Raw genomic sequence first — 16,051 nt, forward strand, 5'->3', positions numbered from 1 at the left:
GGATATAGTCTACTTAGGCTTCAGCAAGGCTTTTGATAAGGTCAGACATGGGAGATGGATAGTGAAGGTAAGAGCCTATGGGATCCAAGGAAAATGGCAAAGTGGATCCAAATTGGCTGAATTGCAGAGAGCAGAGGGTGATGGTTGAGGGGTGTTTTTGTGATTGGAAGTCTGTGTCCATTGGATTTCACAGGGGTCAGTGTTAGGACTCTTGCTGTTTGTGGTTTATATAAATGACTTAGAAAAAAATGTTGCAGGGTTGATCAATAGGTTCGTGAAGGATATCAGAAATTGTTAGGTTGGAAACAATGAGGAGGGTAACCGTGTATTACATGGACGGGCTGGTCAGATAGGTTGAGAGTATGGTGCTGGAAAAGCGCAGCAGGTCTGGCAGCATCCGAGGAGCAGGGAAATCAACATTTTGGACATAAGCTCTTCATTAGGCTTATGCCCAAAATGTCAATTCTCCTACTCCAGCATCTGCAGTCCTCACTTTCCACTGGTCAGATGAGTTGATCAGTATAAATAGAATTCAATCAAGATACAGTGAGAGAATGCATTTCTGCAGAACAATCAAGACAAGGGGATACATGCTAAATGGGAGGACTGTGGGAAGCACCAAGAATCAGAGGACCTCTTAAGGTTTCAGGAACAGGTGAATAAAGTGGTTAAGATGGCATATGGGATATTTGCTTTTCATAGGTAAGACATAGAGTTTAAAAGCAGGGACGTTATGTGAAAACTGTATAAAACGTTAGGCCACATCTATATTGGATGCAGTTTTGGAATCCATGTTATTGGTGGGATGTAATTGCACTGGAGAGGGTGCAGAGGAGATTTACCTGGATGTGCCCTGGGCTGGAGAGTCTCACTTACAAAAAGACATTGAACAAACTGGGATTGTTTTTCTGCGACCAGAGGAGATTGAAAGCTGACATAGAGTCATAGAGATGAACAGCATGGAAACAGACCCTTCAATCCAACTCATCCACGCCGATCAGATATCCCAATCCAATCTCGTCCCACCAGCCAGCACCTGGCCCATATCCCTCCAAACCCTTCCTATTCATATACTCATCTAAATGCCATTTAAATGTTGCAATTGTACTAACCTCCACCGCTTCTTCTGGCAGCTCATTTCATACACAGACCACCCTCTAAGTGAAAAAGATTGACCCTTAGGTCCCTTTTATATCTTTCCCCTCTCACCCGCAACTGATACTCTCGAGTTCTGTACTCCCCCACACCAGGGAAAAGACTTTGCCTATTTATCCTATCCATGCCCCTCATAATTTTGTAAACCTCTATCAGGTTACCCCTCAGCCTCCGACGCTCCAGGGAAAACAGCCCCAGCCTATCCAGCCTCTCCCTATAGCTCAAATTCGCCAACCCTGGCAACGTCCTTGTAAATCTTTTCTGAATCCTTTCAAGTTTCATAACATCTTTCCAATAGGAAGGAGACCAAAATTGCACGCAATATTCCGACAGTGGCCTAACCAATGTCCTGTACAGCCTCAACATGACCTCCCAACTCCTGTACTCAATACTCTGACCAATAAAGGAAAGCATACCAAACGCCTTCTTCACTATCCTATCTACCTGTGACTCCACTTTCAAGGAGCTATGAACCTGCACTCCAAGGTCTCTTTGTTCAGTAACACTCCCTAGGACCTTACCGTTAAGTGTATAAGTCCTGCTAAGATTTGCTTTCCCAAAACGCAGCACCTCGCATTTTTCTGAATTAAACTCCATCTGCCACTTCTCAGCCCATTGGCCCATCTGATCAAGATCCCGTTGTAATTTTCGCTGTCCACTACACCTCCAATTTTGGTGTCATCAGCAAACTTACTAACTATACCTCTTATGCTCACATCCAAATCATTTATATAAATGATGAAAAGTAGTGGACCCAGCACCGATCCTTGTGGCACTCCACTGGTCACAGGCCTCCAGTCTGAAAAGCAACCCTCCACCACCACCCTCTGTCTTCTACTATTGAGCCAGTTCTGTATCCAAATGGCTAGTTCTCCCTTTATTCCATGAGATCTAACCTTGCTAATCAATCTCCCATGGGGAACCTTGTCGAACACCTTACTGAAGTCCATATAGATCACGTCTACCACTCTGCCCTCATCAATCCTCTTTGTTAGTTCTGAAACTGAATCAAGTGTGTCAGACATAATTTCCCACGCACAAAGCCATGTTGGCTATCCCTCATAAGTCCTAGCCTTTCCAAATACATTTGCATCATGTCCCTCAGGGTTCGCTCCAACAACTTTCCCACCACCAACGTCAGGCTCACCGGTCTATAGTTCCCTGGCTTGACCTTACCACCTTTCTTAAACAGTGGCACCACGTTAGCCAACCTCCAGTCTTCCGGCACCTCACCTGTGAATATCAATGATACAAATATCTCAGTAAGAGGCCCAGAAAGCATTTCCCTAGCTTCCCACAGAGTTCTACGGTACACCTGATCAGGTCCTGGGGATTTCAAGACATCCAGCACTTCTTCCTCTGTAATCTGGACATTCCACATATTCCATATCCTTTTCCACAGTAAATACTGATGCTAAATACTTGTTTAGTATCTCCCCCATTTTCTGTGGGTCCACACAAAGGCTGTCTTGTTGATCTTTGAGGGATTGTATTCTCTCCCTAGTTACCCTTTTTTTTAGATTAGATTAGATTACTTACAGTGTGGAAACAGGCCCTTCAGCCCAACAAGTCCACACCGACCCACCAAAGTGCAACCCATCCAGATCCATTCCCCTACATTTACCCCTTCACCTAACACTACGGGCAATTTAGCATGGCCTATTCACCTAATCTGCACATTTTTGGATTGTGGGGGGAAACCGGAGCACCCGGAGGAAACCCATGCACACACAGGGAGAATGTGCAAACTCCACACAGAGAGTTGCCCGAGGTCGGAATTGAACCCAGGTCTCCGGCGCTAACCACTGTGCCACCGTGCCACCCACAGAGAGGGCAGCCCTGCCTGACTACAGATCTGACTGGGAAGCTATCTGATTCCCACCTATTGATTGAGACTGCACTGACAATGTTGGTGTAGAGCAGTCTGATCCAATTGCATACCACAGCACTCCAACAGAACCTTCTTTGTCCTTAATGTATTTGTAAAAAACCTTTGGATTCTCTTTAACTCTATTTGCCAAAGCTATCTCATGTCCCCTTTTTGCCCTCCTCATTTCCCTCTTAAGTGTACTCCTATTGCCTTTATACTCTTCGAAGAAAAATGATGAAATAGCAGCTTAGAGGGAGAGTTTAACTTTAGCTATCATTGTCAATTCTTTCGCAAATTGTGCCTGGTTTGAAAATTATTGTTTCATCCAAGTTTTTGTTCAAACTAATTTGTATCTCGCCAAATGCTATAAACCAGCGCAATTGGACTATGCTTTAAAGTACTCTTATTTTAAATGTTGCTTTTAAAATTAATCCTTGGTATATTTGAGAGTGTTAGCTTCATGAAATTTAATTAATAATGTTGAAAATGTAATTATCGCAAAAATAAGAATTTTAAATCACTGTATTGACCCAACATGGGAGTAATTCAGTTTTAAGTTGCTAAAATGTTCAAAAATAAAGAAATTTCTATTCTGATTAGATTGAGTTTTAGTAGTAAACAGGTTTAAATTAAAAATATACCAGTTCGTGACGTCGAGCTCAAAATTTGCAGCCTGATATTTGGTTTCTTTGTGAACATCTATAAATAAAGCTGGCTGGAGGAAGCTCCCAATGATGATGATTTATATCTGTAGCTGTAGCCAGTTTTATGGGTGGGGATTATCTTTAAAGCAAGTACTAAAAATCGTGGAAGCTCAAAGCTCAATTTATGCTGCACACAATTTATATTTAAAATGTTGTGATAATTTGCCTTGACCTTGCTAATATTGAAAAATTGTAGTAAAAACACCTACAGCAAGACTTTATAGCTGCATCTAATGTATTTTGTGAAATAAAGAAATACTGACAATTAAAAAATTGTCATTTTTTAACTCCTTTTCTCTTACAATTTGATCTCTTCGTCATTGGTCCTTTCATTCGTGGCACTGGGCACTTAATGGCAATCACAATTAGCTACAAAGGAATGAAGCGATCAAAGTTGGAAAAGTTTATATTACATCAAATTCTGGACTTTAAACTGTCAAAACTTTGGGTTCGGGCCAACTTTCTATTGCAACAAGGGGAAATATTCATTTATTTTCCCACTCAGAAAAAATGAAAAACTGTCTTTCACATGGCAATGAATGAGTAACAAAAGGAAATGCTGCACTGTCTGAAGCATACTTTGTCTCAGAATCTAATTCTATTAATAGCAGCTAAAATATGATTTGTCTACAGATATTATGTTTTAGTGCTTATCAAGCAGCTAGTGAGATATTTAACTGTCAGATCATTTATAAATGTCAGATTATCACTTATAGTCTTCTAAATGTCAGACCATTGTGCCCTATAGTGCCAATTGTGCTGAAAATAGGAAGACAGCAGCATCAAAAGTCTTAGGTGAATGATAGCAAGGACATTTTGAATAGGAGAAGCTGAGTCACTGCCTCCACTATCCATACATCAACATTTAAAGAACAAAGTTCAGGTTCAATTAAACCAAAATCCCCGGAGGTGGCAAGGTGGGACAAGTAAAACCAGAAGTTGTTAGATAATAAAAAAGACAGCGAGTAAAATGAAGCAGATAAGGGTGCATTGTTGTTAGGTCAGTAATCACTAGGGTGATTATAAAAAGTTCAGAAGGTTTAGTTTGGTGAAAAAAGAGAAGCAGAGTGAAAGTTTCTGAAGCGACTGACAACTAGATTAATATGGAATCCAAATGCCTTCTGCAGGTAGGTAAATAGCAAAACACTGGAGTGGGACAAATTAGAGATCAAAAAGTGAAGTGTGCATGGAGGTAGAGGGAGTGGCCAAGTTATTCAATGAGTAATTAAATGAAATTTATTGGATACATTTGGAAAGGGAAACTGAGTTCATATGTCAGGTCGTAACTTTTCACCAAAAGTTCATCGGAAAGTCATGACCTGAAATATTAATATTGTTTCTCCCTCTACAGATGCTGCCAGACCTGCTAACTATTTTCAGTGTTTCTATTTTTATTTAAGTTTTACAGCATCCACAGAACTTTGTATTTGATGAGTAGCTTGCGTCAGCCTTTTGGAGAAGAGGTTGCCAAAGGCACAGTGAGAAATGAGGTAGTTGAATGGGCTAAAATGAATAACGAGGGCTGTTAGAAGGTTGGCTCTTCTCAAAATTGATACATCACCAGGACCAAATCAGATGCTTCTGAAGGTAAATAAAGAAGTAAGGGTGGTAGCTGCAAGGCACTGACAAATATCTCAAAATCTTCCATAGATACAAACATGGTAGAATAGAATCCTAAACGTGCCAGATGTGCAAATATTACACTCTTGTACAAAAAGTAATGTCAGGTTAAAATAATGAATTACAGAGCAGTCAGTGTAACCTTTGGGTAGGAAAGATTTTCGATACAGTTATCTGGGACAAAAATTATAAACAACAACTTGGGCAGATGTGAATTAATGAAGGAAAGTGAGCATAAATTTGTTGAGGACAAGTCCTGTTTAATTGAATTGATTGATTTTTTGATCAGCGAAGGCTGATGAGGATATTTTTCATTCTTACATCGACTGAGCATTGTTGGCAAGGCCAGAATTTGTTCACCATTCCAAATACCTTTAATTTGGTGTTCTACTTCAGTATTCCTCTTCTTGAAGAAGGTGGAGCCATCATCATGTTCTTTGGGCTGATCTTTTCCTGCCCACAATGTCATAGTGCCAGGGTTCCTGGTCTATGAGGGTGGTGTGACGTTCATTGAGTGAAGAAATTGCTCATCTCGGTCCTAAATAATCAATTGTTTGTCTTCAAATTACACCCCCCCCCCCCCCCCCCCACCCACCACCCCACCCCTTGGTTTAAATTCCTTACTCATGAGGAACAATGTCTCAGTATTAAATTCTTTTATAATATTACATATCTCAGTAAGATCAGCCTCCCATCATATGACAGTCTACTCATTCCAGGGCCAGCCTAGTGAGCCTTCACTGTGCTCTCTCTGATGCAAGTAAATCTTTCCTTAAATACAGGGTCCATAATAAAGTTGATATCTGGTATCAACTGTCTGAAAATGTGATGGAGGCAAATTCTATCCTGACTTTCAAAAGGAAATTGGGTCATTATCTGAAGGGAGAGAATTGCAAGGCTATAGGAAGTGGGATAGCAGAACTGCTTTTGCAGAGAGCCTGTGTAAATATGATAAAATGCTTGGCCCCTTTTGTTGCTGTAATTGTTCTATAATTCTAAGATTCTATGAATTGAAGCTGATCCTACACAAAGTAGAGCCCTCCAATTAGTCAAATTCAAAGATTCAGTCTACCTATCACTCTGTCTGTTTCTGTCTCTTTAGATTGGAATTATGTAAACACCATTTTCTGTCCTGCCTCCCTGTTTATCCCCACACCAGTGTCACAGAGTAAAGCTTTCTTTCTTCCTTCCTTCCAATATTAATTAATTCCACGTTTTTAGTTGTACTTTCTTCACACCAGCATTTTGTTTTGGTTTCTTGTATTCTTGAATGGCTCCGTACACTTACATAGTAAGTTACATAATACCATAAAGGCCCCCTAAAGTTACAGTGACATATTCTGCAATGTAACAGGTTCAACTTCATTGAGATACCCAATTAATTATTTGTGCTAACTGAAATCGTGAGCTTTAAGTGCTGCCCATATAACACCTCTTTATCTGACAGTTGCCAGTGCATCCCATCATTTGTGCGCAGGGCTCTGCATTTGAGGCTGTGTTGTGAGCCGTAAAAGTAACATTTTATAATGGTGTCTCCATATCAACAGAGGAAATGTGAGAAATATCTAAATATGTTGGCAGAGAGCTAATGTATTTACAAGGTTGTAATAATGCCTGTCATCTTACTCTTTCATGCAGCAACTAAAGTTCATGCACACTCCACACCAGTTCCTGCTCCTTAGCAGTCCACCGGCCAAAGAATCCAATTTCAGGGCAGCAAAGAAACTTTATGGGAGCACTTTTGCATTTCAGTAAGTTCCCGTTCTCTAAATCTCCAAAGCTATGAATCATAGTTAAAAATTGTAATGCCTTGTTTGCACTTGCATGGGTAAATGGTATTTCATTACCATCTTTTACTTTCAAATAGAACCGGAATGAGGGAATGTCTTTGAGAGATTAAAGACAGAATCTATTTGTTAGAGTTCAGAAACAATGAGGGAGTTATTAAAGTACTTGGTATGTTTCATAGACCACCAAAAAGAGTAGGAAGATGATAAAGGAGTCGTTTTACAAATCAGATACTGCAAGATGTAAGAAACATTGCTCTCTATTCCAAGCACACAATGTTAATTGGGACATTCTGTGAAAGACAGAGAAAAAGAATATCTGAATTCTCTTTGGGAGAACTTTCTTGCCCAATGAGAATGAAGGTTTTTCTGCATCAAATTTTTGGAAGGAAATGGTTCAAGTGGAGAATATCACATCACATTTGCAAAGCATCTTAGTTATAATGATCATTGTACCATAGATTTTTAGATCGATTCTTAACCTTGAGTTCCCTGCCTGAAGACTGGTCTGATCCATAAGACCACAATCCCACTGAGGCCTTCCCCAACTCCACCACAAACAGGAAATGAATTGAGCCCTGTGGTGTTAGCACTAGTCTGATCCAATTGTCGAATCAACTGTGGCCTACTCCACACCCAACCCAAGGAGTTTGAATTGCTATAAAATTCTACATACATGTTTTTGACTGGAGCTATGGAGCAGAATGACAGTGTCTCATAATTTCTTTTCATCTCTGACTGACCAGGAACCAATTCTGCTTTTATCAATTATGTATGTTGGAAGGATTTGCAAGTATACACTCTGTGTGTTTGGCCACGTTATGAATGAATCTTCCTTGGCCATCAAGGCCTGGGGAGCAACTTGAACCCAGAGAAATAGAGCACGAGAGACAGGGGTGCAACCTACTGCATCACAAGACTGCCTACATTTTAGATTAATGATGGAAGAACAAACCTGTAATGGCAGTACTTATCTCAGGGACCCTCAACAGGAGCGGGGGGACCTGCCTCAGGTAAATTAGACAAATATAACAGACATGAGTGTCATAATTCAAGGAAGAATCAAGTTGGATCTAAAAAGTACAAATAAAAACACAAACAGAGGCAGCCAAATGGCCCTGTGCTGTGCTGTAACCATATGAGAGGTAAACATGATAAAACTAAGAGGGGAACAGAATACGTTGGTGATTAATATTAAAGGAAATGCAAAAAAAGTCATCTGTAGGCACATTCACATCTAAAACAGATTTGTAGAAGATGTCTGCAGCCAATTAAGGGATAAAACAGTCACCTATTGGTTGAGGTCAGAAGGCATAACTGAGGCCCTAAATGAATACTTTTTCAAAGAAGATGACTTTGCTAAAGCCATGATAAATGACGAGGATGCTGGAAAGCAAGATGAGGCAAATTTAGAAAAAAAAGAGAAAATTTTATAAAGACCAGTCCTGTTCGACTGACAGAAGGTACGGGGAACATGGAAATTCCTCCTTGAACAATGCCAGAATTATGCAATTGTTATGGATTTGTTAAATAAACTAGAATAAGTGCCAGTCACTTATCACTGATCAGACGAGACTGTTTCAAAATATGTTCCCCTCCTAAATCTCTCTGAAGAGCAGTAAAAATCCCAGGCAGAAATTTTAAGGAAACACTTTCAGCCAAGTAAACAATGCATATTCAATACTAAGGAACAACCTGATAATGAGTCCATTGATCAGTGCATAACATGTTTAAATCAGCTTGGAAAAGTAAAGGATAACCTAATTAGAGATGGGATTGGAAGTGGAATAAGGTTTTCAATGGAAAAAGTATGCCTATAGAAAGACAAATGTACACTCCAATGAGTAATTGACCTCAACAAACAGAGTAAATTAATGGTTGAAGAGACTACATCTTGCGCATGATCATGCATGCCATTTTTTTTCTTCGTGTCTATATAAAAGGGGAATGTTTGGATTGAAATACAATCCTATACAAATATCTGTTCTGGTCAGCCATAGTCATATGACTGCTATTATGAGGGGCACACCTTAAACTTCACTTCAATAAACTGTTTTGTATACGAACAGAGAAAGAGAGAAGCAATGAGAGAGTCTGCAAAGATTGTGTATTGTTTTTCAGATACTCAAACTGTTTTTGTTTTATATCTAGTGGCTCACATATAGAGAACTGGCACTCCATTTTAAGAAATGGTTTAATTGTTGCATCAAATACGCGATTACAGGTAAGATCTGGCAGAGCAAAAATAGTATAGCTAATAGGGATGGTTCTGTAGTCTGGGAAGGATAATTGCAACCTTCCAGTGGATAATTTTTCCTCTGTTAGTTTTAATTATTGGAAATTTCACAGGATCTGTGCCTGAGATTTCCTGAAAAATGTTCGCTTTATATGCTTCTCCCCAACATTATGTAATACCTCTTTGCAAAGCTTTGATACAATGAAATATAACAATCCCAATTTAAGTGTTAACAACATTACCATCACTAACCTACATTTTGATGTCAAATAATAGCCAGTTTAAAGGTGCTCCCTATTATAAATATGTGAATCATGCATCAACTGAGAGAAAGAAAGAGCAAATGATTTGTAAATCGCAAGTTACATAACTGCACTGATAACTTCATGAAAACAGCTTGCAGTTGTAACTTCAGCTCACATCTCAGCCGGATTGATGGATGACTAGTAGAGAAAAGATTGTTCACAATAGCCATGCTTCTGCCACTATGTCGCCTATAGTGTCCACTTGCTGCCACTGACTAGCCATCATGACTCCTAGTTAAAAACAAGGACTGCAGATGCTGGAAACCAGATTCTAGATCAGAGTGGTGCTGGCAAAGCACAGCAGTTCAGGCAGCACCCGAGGAGCAGGAAAATCGACGTTTCGGGCAAAAGGTCTCTATTCCTGATGAAGGGCTTTTGCCCGAAACGTCGATTTTCCTGCTCCTCGGATGCTGCCTGAACTGCTGTGCTCTTCCAGCTCCACTCTAATCTAGAATCATGACTCCTAGCCCCCACAGGTTCCCATCGTGATACACTTTATAGTTTTCTGTATGTTTGTCCATATAACATGTACCACACAGTTTTGTTGCGACAGTTACTTTGAAGGTTTTAACAACATGAACTATTAACATGTCTACAAAATCACAGACTAACACACAGAGTTTGGATTCTGTCTTTACTGACATTACTGATTATTACATACACATAACTGACTGAAGTTACTACATTGACTCCATTTCATCGAGCAGGTGACTGCAGAGGAAGCAGGTACCTTTATACGTCATGTAAGTGTCTTAAGGGTACAGGTCTGTTTGGTTTATAATCAGTTATATGATGTAACACCTCCCCCGTTCCTAGTCCTGCCAAAACACTCCAAAAAACTGAGTTCACTGTGGTCAGCAGTAAACAGAGTTTAGATCAGAGTGGTGCTGGAAAAGCACAGCAGGTCAGGCAGCATTCGAGGAGCAGGAAAATCAGCGTTTCGGGCAAAAGCCAAATTCCTCATGAAGAGCTTTTTCCCGAAACATCAATTTTCCTGCTCCTCGGACGCTGCCTGACCTGCTGTGTTTTTTCAGGACCACTCTGATCTAAACTCTGGTTTCCAGCATCTGCGGTCCTCACTTTTGCTCAGCAGTAAACAGTCAGGCAGACAAAATATCATTCCACACCTCCAAAGAAAACCTGTGAATGCATTTTACAGAAGAATTTCTCCATTTCGGGATGTGAATGAGCTATATTCCATGCTCGTTGTACCACATGCTGTTCTTGCAACAGGACACTCCATTGAAAGGCAAAAGCCCTTCATCAGGAATAGAGGCCTTCTGACAAAGAATTTCTGACTTTTAAATGAAGACCCTCATTATTTTCAAGCAGATGCACCAGTTTGATCTGGGTATCTGTATATTGCCTAAATGGCCTGCAGATTCTGTGGGTGGAAACTTCTGTTTTCTTTGTCTCCCTCGCTTGTTGAAAATGTGACAAGACAGCCAGTCTGACTTTCCAGAGCACAGCCTGCTATATCTTCTACTAGTCAGGCTGTTTAGAGATCGCCAAGCCCTTTTCTGAAATCTGAAGTGCCCACCTCCACAACCATCGTCTCCAAAATAAAAAACATTGTGGTTTCTGTAACTATGTGTTCATGTAATTACTCATTTGCCTTTTTTTAAACCTCTCCACTTTCTATAGCTTCATGGTGCAGTGTACGGGAATGGCATCTACCTTAGCCCATTGTCAAGTATTTCTTTTGGTTACTCAGGCAAGTACATGTTGTCTTTATCATCATTTAATGTTTTGAACCTTAACTACAATGGCCATTATTTTATACAAGTGCCACTGTCGTTCTGTATTGGCCCTCGAATGTTTTACTCACTGATTTTTCTTCAACATTTTTTCATAATTTCTTGTGTGAAATCTTGTAGAAATGTGAGGGACTGTAACAGTATCAATCTAAGTGGCCACTGTAGGCATTAGTTTAGAGAATTCAGCCAGAGCCTCCTAGAAATAACTAGACAGTGCTCTGTGGTATTAAGGGATATGCAACTGATAGCAATGTAATTGATGTCACTCTGACATCAACAGAGCAGAACAAAGCATAAACACAAGCAGAGAGAAGTCTGTCATGGAGTAGGAGTATGTCACTGTGTAAGAGCTGTTTTCAGTAAGCTGTGTAAATAATGAGTGCAAGAGTATAAAGAGAATAACAGAACCTTACATTAGCTTCAGGGTGAACTAGGATTACTAGTGACCAAGTAGAGTAGTAGCCTAGTAAGGGAGCAGCCTCAAATTGGATATATGTCAACACCCAATGCCCAGAGAAACAAAAGGTGAATCTGTGTACTCATAAAACATGTTAACAGTAATGTTAGCAAAACAGATACTGAAACAAGGATTATATTAAAGCATTCTAGCGCTGCCTTTGTAAGGAGGCTACATAAATTGCTCTTTGAAATTCAAATCATCTTGCTATGTTGAGGTCTCAATCCCAATTTCTCCCTTTAAATGTGAATAAAACTTTCAGTGAGTTTTCTGATCTCACAGAGTACCAGAATCATAGAATCCTGACAGTGTGGAAGTAGGCCCATCAAGTACACACCAACCCTCTGAAAAGCATCCCACTCAGACCCACCCTATCTTTGTAACCTTGCATTCCCCATGATTAATTCATCCAACTGACCTATCCCTGGACAGTTTTGGTAATTTCAGTATGGCAAATCCACCTGACAGGAGCACCCAGAGCAAACCCACCCAGACCTGGGGAGAATGTGCAAACACCACACAGACAGTCACCTGAGGGTGAAATTGAACCCAGGTCCATGGTACTGTGAGGCAGCAGTGCTAACCACTGAACCACCAAGCTGCCCACTAATAGCCTGTATTCAAATGGCGGCAACCAACAAGGCAGGAGTTTTGGACTTTGGACTTAAATATCATGTAGAGGGCAGAGTAATAGCTGTACTGTTCTAGATTTCCACCTCCACCCCACTTAGGTCCATGAGGGACTAATGATAGTCTTCCTGCCCATCAATTGCAACTGAATGTGGCCAATTAATGATAATTTAAAATACCTTATAATGCCTTCCCTGAGCTCTCAGAGATGACTCCTAGTGCAGCATGTCTAATAGACACCTCCTTGATAGGAGATTATCGATGATTTGGCATCAGGAAGAGTCCACTGAGACCCAGATGCTCTCTACACTTTCTCCCCCATGACCCCCCACTCCACAAACCCCCTCCTGCCATCACTGACCTGTGGCATGGGCCTGGGGTGGGGTGGTCGCAGGTCTGGCAAAAAGATTTGCTCACCTCTGATTAGCAGGTACTTCTTGGTAAGAGGGACTTCTGTCCCTCAGGATCCTGATGCTGGGCAAAGGCCTCCCCCAGAAGGGTTAAGCCTGTAAACTGCTCAGTTAGCAATTAATAACAGTGGAGCTTTCCAAGAAAGGGTACAAAAGTGGATCTCATGGCTCTCAAGCCAGTAGCTGAGGTCCACAAGCACAAGAATTCGACCCTTACAGTCAATCATTTTTAAATTGTGTCCTGTGTTGGGTTTGAAGCATTAGCTTGACTCCAAAAAAGCATTGGTAATAATTTTCTCCTAATTAGGATTAAATTCAATAATTAGTAATGAAATTGTTAATTCATCTATTGATCATTTCAACAAAATGTATTAAGTTATTGTTGTGATGTTTAATTTTGACTATGGTTTTTTTGGCTTTAGATTTAATTTGGGTTTAAAATGTAGAGTATACAGGCAGCAAATAAGATATTTCACATTGTTTTTGCTGATGGCAAAAGCAGCATTGAAGGCAATGCTGGACAGTAACCAAAGCGATGGCAGTTCTGTCGAAGACCCAAAACATTTCCTTGGCAGTGACTAAACATTTATAAGCCCAACTGCAGTAATAGCAAATTAAAATCCAGCTACTGCTGACACTGAGCTCAAGTTCATTATTTCTAATCTACCCATGGCAAACTCAGCTTTACCAAGTTGGGATGCACTCTCTCACTACTGGTCCGTAATAATCTTACCCTCCATATCAGGGTTAGCAGTAGCCAGACTGGCATAATTTTGTTTGCATGCTCATAGCAATGGGTCATGTGGTTTTTTATTCCTACTGTTACAAAATTCACGACACAATATAAACAAGTCAAAAGGGAAATTGGCTATAGAACTGGGATAGTTCAATGTTGAAGGTGCCACTCTGTTTATTAGTTTATACACACAACACCTTTTTAAAACTTAAATTACATTACAAAATATGTTACAATATTTTAACACATTGAGATTAACTGAAGGATCATTTCTAATCACTGTGATGTAGCTATTGATATTTATAATGTTTAACCAACTTTAATTACCTTTTAGGGATGAATAAAAAGCAGCAGAAGGTGGCAGCCAAGGACGAACAGCCTTCAAACAATAAAGCAGCCACTTTACAGGTATCGGGCTGATGGTGGGATATTTCCCATGTTGCGGTACCTGCACTTGGTGTTCACCATTGGTCAGGAAACATACATAATGATCCACCCAGTGGCAAACTTTCTAATATGGTCAGCCAGGTCTGGAAACACCAGAATGGTGACAGCAGAGAGGATGCCATTCAGCCAGCAAAAGCGACTCAGTTATGAACGTACTAACTTCAGCAATAGGAGCAACTGTAGACAATTTGGCCCCTCAAGACTTCTCCATTCAATAAGATCATGGCTGATCTGTTTGTGATTTGAATTCCACATTCCCATTTTTATTGATAATCCTCAAATCATCTGCTTAGCAAAAATATATCCACCTCTGCTGTGAACAAGCCTCTTTTGAGGCAAAGCATTACACAGTCTCAGAGACAGCAGCATTTCTCCTCCTCTCTGTCCTGAAAGAGAAATGCCCTCTGTGGACTGAATCAAAAGGGAAATATCCTTCACACTGACAAGACCATTTAGGATCTTCAATCAAGTCATCCCTCTCTCTTCTCAACTCCTGTAGAAACTCGAGCCTATCCAATGTTTCTACATAAGACAACGCAATCATTCCAGGTATTAATCTAGTGAACCTTCTCTGAACCACCTCCAACGCATTTACGTCCTACCTTAAATAAGGAGACCAACACTGGAAAGTATTCAAGATGTGGTCTCACCAAACCTCTACTGAAGGATAACATCCTTACTTTTATGTTCAATTCTTGCCATAAAAAACTATAGCCTTTTAATTATGTGCATGCTAGTCTTTTGTGATCATGCATAGAATACCTAAATCACTCTGCATCTCAGAATTCAGTAGTTGTTCACTGTTGAGGTAATATTTTTCTTTTCTATGCTTCTTGCCAAAGTGAACAACCTCACACTTTCCCAAATTGCAATATACTTGCCAGAATTTTGTAACTCCTTCAACCGACTTCCTTACGTATTTTCTTAACATACTTCGTGCATATTCCCAAGTAACACCAGCAGGAGTGTTGGTCCCATTGGCGAAGCAGGAGAGTTAGTGAGTTATCAGCAGGGCTTGATGTGCTGGGACCTGCTTGATTCAAGTAGCAAATGACTAGAGTGCCAGAGATTCTAGTCTCCGGCTGCCAGGAATCCGCTCATGGAGTTAACTTGATACTGAAGAGATCCATTTTTTCTACTTTCAACCAAATAACATGTTTGTGTCAAAAAGAGCAAATGAGGAAATTCAAGTCTGGCAGGAATGCTAAAATAGGTGGGCATTGATAGACGACTCAATGTACAATCTGCCTGGTTTACTGTTGTACATAATGTAAGGATGATTCAAAAGTGCCTGTTCCACATTATCATATGGTCAAAATCCAGTTACGGAGTCATACAGCACAGAAGAAGCCCTTTGGCCCACTGAGTTTGTGCCAACCTATCTGGATGAATCCAACTTTCCAGCATTTGGTCTATAACCTTGAATGTTATGTCATTTCAAGTAGTTAATCATATACTTTTTAAAGATTATGAAGTTTCCTCCCCAGTAGTGCACTCCAGATTGCCACTATCCTCTGGGTGAAATAATGTTTCCTCCAATCCCCTTTAAACAGCCTGCCTTTTGTCTTAAATTTATGGCTCCTCATTAGTGACTTTTCAACAAAGAGGAATAGCTGCTTCCCAGCTACCCTGTCCACACCCGTCTTAATTGTAGAACATAGAACGTAGAACCTAGAACAATACAGCACAGAACAGGCCCTTCGGCCCACGATGTTGTGCCGAATATTTGTCCTAGCTTAAGCACCCATCCATGTACCTATCCAATTTCCGCTTAAAGGTCGCCAATGATTCTGACTCTGCCACTCCCACAGGCAGCGCATTCCATGCCCCCACGACTCTCTGGGTAAAAAACCTACCCCTGACATCCCCCCCTATACCTTTCACCCTTCACCTTAAATTTATGTCCCCTTGTAACACTCTGTTGTACCCGGGGAAAA

General features: G+C 40.4%; 1 protein-coding gene across 1 annotated transcript in view; it reads left to right on the forward strand.

The window, feature by feature from the left end:
• parp8 (poly (ADP-ribose) polymerase family, member 8) overlaps positions 1 to 16,051 on the forward strand; it is a 361,099-nt gene that overhangs the window by 326,884 nt on the left and 18,164 nt on the right. The window contains exons 20-23 of the mRNA XM_043688244.1: positions 6,988 to 7,100; positions 9,288 to 9,360; positions 11,322 to 11,391; positions 14,002 to 14,075. Of these exons, the coding sequence (XP_043544179.1) occupies positions 6,988 to 7,100; positions 9,288 to 9,360; positions 11,322 to 11,391; positions 14,002 to 14,075 (330 nt within the window). The remainder of the gene's footprint in view (positions 1 to 6,987; positions 7,101 to 9,287; positions 9,361 to 11,321; positions 11,392 to 14,001; positions 14,076 to 16,051) is intronic.

Source organism: Chiloscyllium plagiosum, chromosome 1, assembly GCF_004010195.1.
Source record: "Chiloscyllium plagiosum isolate BGI_BamShark_2017 chromosome 1, ASM401019v2, whole genome shotgun sequence".
Lineage (NCBI taxonomy): Eukaryota > Metazoa > Chordata > Chondrichthyes > Orectolobiformes > Hemiscylliidae > Chiloscyllium > Chiloscyllium plagiosum.